This window comes from Coffea arabica, chromosome 11e (assembly GCF_036785885.1).
Source record: "Coffea arabica cultivar ET-39 chromosome 11e, Coffea Arabica ET-39 HiFi, whole genome shotgun sequence".
Classification (NCBI taxonomy): Eukaryota; Viridiplantae; Streptophyta; class Magnoliopsida; order Gentianales; family Rubiaceae; genus Coffea; species Coffea arabica.
In genome coordinates, this window is record NC_092331.1 from 62,391,961 (window position 1) to 62,402,423 (window position 10,463).

The window sequence follows — 10,463 nt, forward strand, 5'->3', positions numbered from 1 at the left end:
GAAACTTAACTTGGTCAATTTAAATGTCGTAATAATTTGTATAAAGGGCAAAATTACGTGGAAACCAATCAGCGAGTCCAATTTCTAAACCGTGAATGCATGATCCATCAATTGACCACCGTTTGGAAACATTAAAAGCTGAGTTTTAGTTTTTAGGTAGGCATGAGACGTCTAGCAGCAAAGGTGAAAAGGGACCTTTTTGTGATATCCGGAAAAAGAGAGAACTTTTAGGGTAATTTTGGTGTTCTTGGAACCGCCCTAAAGTCGTTGGCTGGAAGGCCTCCATGGCTCCATATGTAAAAATAAAGTGGAAAATGTTTTTTCGTCTTGATAAAGTCAAAAACATATTCTCATCATTCAACTTCGAGATATATTCCCTGTATGTGTCTGTGTGTGTGTGTGTATATATATATATATATATGTGTGTGTGATCCAACATGATTAAATGACTGACCACCATATATGTTTGTCTTTCAATCTAACCTCTGCAACTATTTCATTCCCTCAGCTTCACAAGCTTCCAAAACAAACAATATTAATGGAAAGTGAGATTTGCAAATTCTATTATAGTACTCCTGATCTATCCCTACTATTACTATCACTGCTTCTCTACCGATTTGTCTATTAGTAGCATGATAAAAACAACAGATGAAACATCATTGTATCATCTGGTCAATGGGTATCTGCTGTATCTTTGCTCATTCCGATTCCATAACTTCAAAACATGTCTCTTTTTACAGCAATAATATCCTGCTATCATCTCTCTTTTCAATATAAAGAAGAGTACTACTTGAGGGAGCAGCTTGATGTCCTTTCATTAATCCATGGCTTTTAACGTTTTTGATGTTAAGTATTATAAGCAGTTGAGGAAGAAGAATAATATCTGCAAGGTCAGGTCTTGTCCTCAGAACTACTACTCGTACTATTTCTTCCGGGGAGCATCAGTGGGGTTTGTTGGGGGGTTTTCAACATGACGTCCGCCATTCCTGGTGCTGCAGCTCCTCCTCACCGAAATCTTTCTAGTAGTTTTACAAAGCACTGCTACGGGGGTTATGTTGGCGGTGGCTGTACTAGTATTGGTAGTTTTTCGGACGGCAGTTACGGTCTTATGAGCCGATTAGAAGAAGGGTATGGTTGTAGTAGTGAAGCAGAAGAAAGTACTCCTCCTCCGCCTCCTAGTGGACCTGCTCCTTGCTTATTGTCATTAGGATCATCTTCTGATCCAGTATTAGTTAGTCGACAAATATTTATGGCGGAACAGCAGCCAGATGAATCAATTAGAACTGATCAGAGCACTGTGAATCAAGCTGCTGGCTCCAGTAATTCGTTGAAGGATGCTCCTCGAGATCAGGACGACAGGGGGGATGATGATCATGATCAAGGATGGCTTCGATTGAGCATTGGTGGCCTCACGGCTGCAACCCCTCGTAATGACAGCGACGATCGTGATGACACCGGTAATAAACAACAACTGCAGCAGCAACAAGGAGAAGAAGATGAGGACGATGGTCGTCCTCAGCCTCAGGTGCTATCACTAGGACATCTAAGAAGCTCTCCAGGAGGAAGAGGGGGAATGGTCGAGCTCGATCTACTACCTCCTGCAGGCAGTAGTATGAGTACTGCTAGTACTTCACCACAGCAACTAAGATCATACATCGCCCCTTTCAATTCTATGTTTCATATTGGGGGGCCTGCTGAATTTCGAGCTCCTCCTCCTCCTAGGCCGCCGCTTACTGCAAATTACTTGATAAATACACCATCGCCTTTGTTTCTACAACATCCGGGGCGAGGAGGAACTATTTCATTAACGTCGTCAAGTTCCCCTCCACATCAAGAAATTACTAACTGGCCGGCTAATTCTAGAGTAGTTTCATCAACTACTCTTCACACCTGTTCTTCATCTTCACCTTCGTTAGTAGTGCAACCCCCGGGTCCTTATTTTCCCCGACCCTTTCACCTTCATGCCGGCATAGGTGCAGCTACAGCTAGGCCAGCTGGCATTGATTTCAGAGTCGTCGATCCTCCTCGGAGACCACATTCTGGGATTTGGTTTATGCTGCAAGCTCAACAAAATCAGTAAGTACCAAGCACTAGTACTACAAATTATATTAACCATGTGCCCAAAAGGACGAGATCTTTAATCATAAATTGGTTATACTCCTCCTAACTTGCTGTGCTTAATTTGTCATATTCTTGTTTGTCCCTCCATCCCTTCTTTTTTTTTTTGTTTTTTTTTTGTTTTGGGGGTTACTTGCACCATCACCACAAGTGATGGATTTTTGCCTTTATGTTTCCCGCGCAGAGCAAAGGAACCGTTCCTTCCCCAGATATCCAAGAGCTTTTTGAGAATCAAGTAATCCACTCATTTCTGTACTTTGCTTTTTTTTTTTTTGGGATTTAGTTTGTACCAATTCAAGTACGTGGTAATAATTCTTTTTCGTGCTTCTATTCTTGGTCGAATTGATGTCTGATTTCCATATTCCTGTGCTCAGGGATGGAGGAATGACGATTCGGTTAGTAATCAAGTACCTGGTAAATAAGCTCAAGCTCGAAAGTGAATCAGAGGTATGTATGCATTTGACAGCTAGCTCATTCAAATTGCCGTTTCTCATTCTATAACTTGGGATTAATTGCTTAGTAGAGTAAATTATGGTCGCATTTCCATCAACACTAACTCCTAAGTCCTATCTACTTTTAGTATGCAATTGAGCACAACAAATCTACTCACCCATATTCCTCCATCATCATAAAAGAAAAGAGTCACGTCCCAAAAATATATATATATATATATTATATTGAAAGAAAAAAACGAGAGATGGGCTATTTCGCGTTCGAAGTTGGAACTAGTAAATTAGTGAATATGTTCCGAGGCCAGTAGTCATGGTTGGTGTTAGAGAATGACAGAAACGGCAGAGGTCGAGGGTTTTTCTCAGTTATATTTATGACTTGACTTGAAGATAACATCAGAATTAGGTGGCAAGTTGATTTCTAGGTACGTAGCCAATCGTCTAGTTTTGTAGTATTTGCTTAAGCTCTTAGCATATCTACTTTTGCAAGGTCGCCGACGAACTAAAGTACTGTTTGTCTAATACCATAGAGAAATTAAGTTCATGGATCAGGATTTCCTATATATATATTTTTCCTGAGCACGGTCTCGCAGTAGTAATGAAATCATGCTGCTTGTAGTTAGTTATCGATAAGCTCATCTTACATACATACATATATATATGTATGTATGTATATAGCAGCAGCAGCAGGTAATTCAAGTGTAGGGCTCAAGTGAAGAAATGTATACTAGGACTAGGAGAAAACAACGTATCACCTCATCAACCCCAAACGTAAAAAATATTGGAACGGTCAGCCTTGATCTCATTGTTCTTGTTGTTGTTGTTGTGGTCGTCGTTGTAGTTGGCTTTGCTTTGTTTGCTTCATCCCCGGTCGACGTTGCTTGTTATGTGAAAGTAACTTTTCAATGTATTGTGGCTGTTGGCGTAATTCCTTCGTCAATCATCTCATTACTATTTCTCTCACTATTGCTTCCATTCCTCAGTCCTACCCTACCTTTGTATTAAAAATTAAACTAATGTGCATATTTACGTATTTACGTAACCAAATATACATTGTAAATAAATTAGTGCCAACAACAAGTATGGCAGCAATTTGCCAGCTATAAATTCTTGCTATTCAAAAAAAAAAAAAAAATTCTTTGTGAATTTTTTTTTAAAAAATATATATATATATATATATATATATATATATATATATATATATAAGCGATGACTTGATCTAAATTACTCATTATTCTCAATCACTTCTAGTACAACGGCATTTAAAAATAAAAGCTAAGTTGGTAGTTAATTAAAGTATGTAATCTTACATGACGTCCTTCATATATGCTATACCCACTGCTTTTCAATTTTTTTTTCTTTGAAATTTGACCACAAAAAAAAAAAAAAAAAAACTTCTTGCTCTCCATCCTAATGTTTGAGCATTAACCTCTAAACTGGTTATTGCTTAGTTACCAGCAAAAGATACTACTATCATCTGCATTAAAAAGTTTCCATACTTCTCATAAATCTGGAAGGTTTAAGTTGGGCAACGGTTTTTCTTTTTAAACCTCGGGAACAATACTCCTTCTGCATTACTAATGTAGATTGCCATAATTCAGTTCAATGGTTTGTAAAACATGTATTACCTTGCTTTGCTACTACATAACTGCCACAAGTTACAGAATTATCATGTATGCATATGATAAACCGTGTGAAGAAAGGTACGTACCCAAGATGTTTTCTTGCTAGAACTTTGTTTTTCATTTTTGTTGAACAAGATCCTATATAAAAATTTACCGTGGCTGCAATACTTCATCCTATTTTCCAAATTAGCAGTGCTACTGCAAAAGCTGGACTGACTTGAATCTTAGAAGATTTTTTAGAAAGTGTTCAAACTGCAAACAAGGACCAGAAGGGATTAATCACCATAGTTTTAAAATGAAAAAGATATATAATTGGTGGAGAATCTCCATGCCTTGTACGCAGCACCATGCATTTACATGTTCATAAGTCTAATCTTTCATAGTCAATGCTTAAGGTATATATATATATATATATATATATATATATATATATATATGGGTATTGGCGTGCAAATGGTTAAGGTAAGTAATGGACTATTGAATTGGAAAAATTTTGAATCAGTTGTTTCCAATAGTAGAATAACCATATAGTTAGATGGAATGTTGTTTCCATGATATAATGCTGGCGCATGGTCATATCCCAAATATTTAACCAAATCAATTTGGCGAAGAACTTCTTAATTAGATCTTTCAAAACTTTTAAATGATCTTTCAAATTTTTATTAGTAATTGTTAAAGTATGGCATTAGTAATATGGCTGAAGATCAGTGTTCTAGATCTTTTAAGATGTTAGCAGCCAATAATTTATGAGGAGATGTTAAGCTTGAAAATAATAAAATCTTTTTTCCACTATACATCTTTAGAAGAGCATACTTCTAGCTAGCTAGTATTAAGAGATTTTTCTTTTTGGAGGATATATAAACGGATCCTTTTTCTTTCAAAAATAACTCCGTTGGATCTTTAGTGGTTTTTTTTTTTATATATATCTATATATAAAAAAAAAAAAATCAAAGATGGCTTGGATAATGCCATTGTATTTCATTAGGAAATGTACTTTACATTAATGGAGACATGCAAAGAGGCTCACTGATTCCACCGTATCCTGGAAGTTGTATGTGAAGCTAAAAAGTAAGTTCCACTTTTGCCAATTATTAAGTCGTAGAAGAAGAGTTTCTGGTGTTGGTGTCCTCTCTTTCAAGAGATTCTTTCTTGTAGACCTAATTAATCTTAGGTATCCTACAAAACTGAAGACTTTATAAGAGAACCTGCATGCATGTACAGAAAGATAATTGTAGCGAACAAGCTACAGGAGAACTTAATTAAAAAAGTTATCAAAGTCTGACGTGAGGGAATGAAGCTTAGCGGCAGAAGAAACTACATATTAATTGTCACAGAATAAAACGAATCCTCCTTAATTAATTATCAGTGCGTAAAAAGGATACGTACGTCAACGTTTGCAGCAGCATGTTCGCCGGCGAATAAATTTCGATACAAGCAACTGAAATATTATCCTTGGAGGGGCATGAATTATTAATCATGAATTATAGCATCCTTGAATAAAACCTGATGTGTTGTTGTCTTACCTAAAACAGGCCAGAATTTTCTGCAATAAAGTAATTGAACCTCAACTATACTATATAATATATATACCGGCAGCAAAAATTAAAAAGAAGAAGAGTCGTCGAAGCTTGTTGGGATCCATGTATGACCTAACACATTCCCTTTTTATTTATTTCAAAACAGATTGATTCTTAATTATAACATCCGCTATTGGGGGTCAACTCTGTACCGTGATTTGGATGCATACGTAAATTATACTACCCTGTATTGCTTGCTTCTTTGCATTTCATGCCATGAAGCAAGGAGATGCGATTAAGACAGGCTTTTTTTTTTTTTTTTAGTGTAATATAATAACATTCTTCCTTCTGCTCTTGTAAACAAACCCTCTAAGTTCTTTGCAACAAACAACCAAGAGTGATATATACCGTGGAACCATAATAAATTATACTAAAAAAAACATACAAACCAAAGGATATATAGTCCTACGAAGCTAGACAACATATGTATATGTACACATAAATATGTAGTAGCAGGCACACACGTACAGCATCAAATATATAGGCCATGGAGGGCTCATAATTAAATAATGTGATTGACAGCCGACTGCAGTGTAAAATAAAGGATCTCTTTAGTTTGGATGACGCTCACGAACATTCTCTTGTCATGGGCATAAGAGCATGCAGAATTATTTAGTATTTTGAAGTGAAGTAATTATGATGGTCAACATTAATCCCCGGGGCATGAAGGTGAACTATATATATATGGTGAAGGTAGAGCTTCTTGTTTCTGTCCTGCTCTGCCCAGTGCCCGGTCAGTAGTATGTTTGGCACGGCATGTAGCGGCATATATAGTTGACTTGAGTCTCTCAACAAAACATTGGATTGATCATTAATAATAATATGTTTCCTAGAATGCCAGCTAGCTCTCTATCTCCCGACCTCGACCAATGATTGCATTGCATGCGGTCATAAATAGGTTTGTAGCTAGATGTCAGATAAACAAATTCTCGGAAAGTGTATATTACTGGTACTTGTTTAGAACTCAGCAGCATTTGCATTTTGCACCAGCACCAGCCACCAGGTGGTGGTATTCTCTGCGTATATATATTTATAGTAGATGAAGTATATCTTCTCACACATACCGATTCCTTCTTCAAGGAGTAGTAGTTTTCCTATGCTATACATATATATATATATATACAGGCACACACATACACCCTAGCTACTTACGTACACTAACATGAACTTGTTACCACGCACGCAAGAACAAGGAATTCATAGTTTGGGCAATGATCGATGGGGGGAAATTAAAAGAGGTCCTACTAGATGGAAGTGGGCATGCATGATCCCTTTTTGTTCATAGATGTGTTGACTTTTTTTTAAGATGTAAAAACATCATCAATAATTATCTAAGGCCTGTACAGTTGACACTTGATTGCTGTTAAGTTAAGTCGTAACATGATAGCAGAACAAAAAAGTTGATGGAATAAACTCATCAAAAGAAAAGAAATGATATGTCCCATGAAAAGAAATCATAACCCCGAGGGCCACAGTATTAACACGTGGACCCTGTCCTTTTCTCAACTCCAATCTCAATCTGCATCTGCATCTGCATCTGCATGCGTTGTTGTTATATCATACTTATATATATATATATATGCCAGTAGTATTAGGTCACGGCTGGATTGGTATCGTCATGCTTTCGCTTGCTTCAGCTCAGCTCTTTTCGAAAGCTAGCTAATACTAACAGTAGTATTATTGTAGGGTAGGGCGTTAATCAACCATTTTTTTTTTTTTCACTCAATGGGATTGTGCCTTTTTTTTATTTAGATTTAGAAAAAGAAAGAAAAGAAAAAAAAGGGCCCGTCAAATCCCTAACTAGTGGTGCACTTGCATGAAATCACAAACAAACACCACAACCGTCGCCATCATCCGAGTCTCTTCCAAAACCAACCAAAGACCCTTTAAATAAAGACGAATCCCACAGTAGTAATTTTACGTCGGGGGAAAGCAATGAATGAGTCATCAATTGTTTTTCCGGAGAGAGTCATTTCATATCGCTCCCAGGCTGGCTACTACTGAAAGAGAAAACATTCTTGGTGTCGTATGAATAAATGGGCAGACAGGTGCAGAAAATAATAATACTACTAATGATAATCATCAGTGTGAAAGGAATGTATTATGCAGAGCATTAAAGTAAACATATATATATGTAAAGAGCAAAACTTTAAACGGAAGCGAATATTTCATTGTTGATTAAGAAAAAGGATGGCGAAGAAGAAGGGTATTATTATTTATTAGTCTGAGTCCTGCGTCAGGATATTGATGGGAATATATATATATATATATATATATATATATATATATGTACATGCATACATACACACCACACACAAATGAAATGGCCAATGGGTTAGGGTTTGTTTGATGCGAAAGCGACGTGCATGGAGGAATCATGCGATGTATTTGAAAACTATTATAGTATATAAAAGCAAAGCAAAGATATGGCAGTAGTAGAAACTGGAAAGGCAGTGCCGAATTCACGGCGTACTTTTTGGGGTCGTCACCTTCTCATCATCCTCTTTAATTCTTCTTCTTCTTCTGATCTGATCTGATCTGATTGATCCACATCCACGCACTTGACTTGTCGTGTAATTAATTAAGTGCTGATAATGCAAATGCAGCTTTTATTTTATAGTACTGTAGTATTATTATTATTGTTGTGTCAGCATGCAGTTTGTGTTTCGTAATTACATATGTAAGATGGTTTGTGTTGTGCTAAAAATATAAATAAATAAAAGTCTGAGAGGGTATGATGATTTTTTGGCTTCGAAGTAAAGTCTGTGGTGGGGTCCTTTTACAAGATGGAATGATTACGGAAGGGCGAAATTTCCATCGTGAACCCAAACCAAACCCAATAGTTGAGTCATGGGCGGCCGGCCGGCCGTCTGCTGAATTTTCTTTCATTTTCTTTTCCATCCATCCATCCATCCATCCGTAGTAGTAGTACCAGCCTCTCTCTCTCTCTCTACCTTCTTCTGTTGGCCTTTGAGGGAAGGGAGGAGGAAAGACAAAGGGTAGTCGGGCACCGGCTGCGGGTGTGGGTAGGACCAAATTCTAAAGTACAGTAAGCTCCTATGGATAAACTTATATATGAAGACGTAAGCTCCTAACAAAGCATGACTTCAACACCAATACACACCACCATCCATAATAATGATATACTTATATATGAACCAGAAAAATAAAAAAAAATTAAAGAAAAAAAAAAAGAGAGGAAAAAGCTCCCCATTCCTGATCTTATTTCTATGTCATTTCATGGTAGCAACATTACATTTTTTTTATTAAAAAAAAAAAAAAATCAATTTTATGGAATCAGAACACTGTGATTAATGGTCGCGGTACTAACTGTAATTGTACGTGTCTTTCGATGATAGTTACTAACAGTTTGTGAATAATCTGCTGCTGCAAATTCAGGTAGAGATCAGATGCAGAGGCCAACAAGTTCTTCCTTTCTTAACGTTGCAGCATGTAAGAGACAGCATATGGAGTCCAAGCGACGTCGTTACCCTGCTTCCAGACTCCTCACCCACTGATCACCTAATGGTGTTACATTATGGCAGAAGCGCTTAATTAATAACCTTAATTTTTACAACCATTTATTTACTCTTCACCTCCCCCCCTTCCCCCCCCCCCCCCCCCCCCCAAAAAAAAAACTCAATTTTCATTTTCATTATTTAATTATTGCCAAAACAGCATTGTCGATCCTTTGATTTAGGTTTTCTATTTGGCTCATCCTTCTATTTTTCTCGTTGACCATATATACATACATATATATATATGCTGCCCTTTTTTGGGCTCCTGATTATACTTAATTATGTGTATGCGTGTATGTATGTATCGCGACTGATCATAAACGAAACATATTTAATTATTGCCAAAACAGCATTGTCGATCCTTTGATTTAGGTTTTCTATTTGGCTCATCCTTCTATTTTTCTCGTTGACCATATATACATACATATATATATATATACATATATATTTATATATATGCTGCCCTTTTTTGGGCTCCTGATTATACTTAATTATGTGTATGCGTGTATGTATGTATCGGGACTGATCTTAAACGAAACATATTTAATTATTGCCAAAACAGCATTGTCGCTCCTTTGATTTAGGTTTTCTATTTGGCTCATCCTTCTATTTTTCTCGTTGACCATATATACATACATATATATATATGCTGCCCTTTTTTGGGCTCCTGATTATACTTAATTATGTGTATGCGTGTATGTATGTATCGCGACTGATCATAAACGAAACATATTTAATTATTGCCAAAACAGCATTGTCGATCCTTTGATTTAGGTTTTCTATTTGGCTCATCCTTCTATTTTTCTCGTTGACCATATATACATACATATATATATATATACATATATATTTATATATATGCTGCCCTTTTTTGGGCTCCTGATTATACTTAATTATGTGTATGCGTGTATGTATGTATCGGGACTGATCTTAAACGAAACATATTTAATTATTGCCAAAACAGCATTGTCGCTCCTTTGATTTAGGTTTTCTATTTGGCTCATCCTTCTATTTTTCTCGTTGACCATATATACATACATACATATATATATATATATGCTGCCCTTTTTTGGGCTCTTGATTATACTTACTTATGTGTATGCATGTATGTATGTATCGGGGCAGATCATAAACGAAACAGTAGTCTCTTGAAGATCTTCATATTCCCCAACCTTC

At 36.5% G+C, this 10,463-nt stretch overlaps 1 protein-coding gene across 2 annotated transcripts; it reads left to right on the forward strand.

The window, feature by feature from the left end:
- Nucleotides 1-349: 349 nt before the first annotated feature.
- Nucleotides 350-9,634, forward strand: LOC113718829 (uncharacterized). 2 transcript variants are annotated; one of them, XM_027243749.2, is made up of 4 exons: nucleotides 350-2,076; nucleotides 2,303-2,353; nucleotides 2,493-2,565; nucleotides 9,169-9,634. In XM_027243749.2, the coding sequence occupies exons 1-4, from the start codon at nucleotides 971-973 to the stop codon at nucleotides 9,322-9,324; spliced, it is 1,386 nt and encodes a 461-aa protein (XP_027099550.2). In that variant the 5' UTR covers nucleotides 350-970; the 3' UTR covers nucleotides 9,325-9,634. The 2 variants fall into 2 exon arrangements, with proteins under 2 accessions (XP_027099550.2, XP_071928577.1); XM_072072476.1 differs by lacking the exon at nucleotides 2,303-2,353.
- The last annotated feature ends 829 nt before the right edge of the window (nucleotides 9,635-10,463 follow it).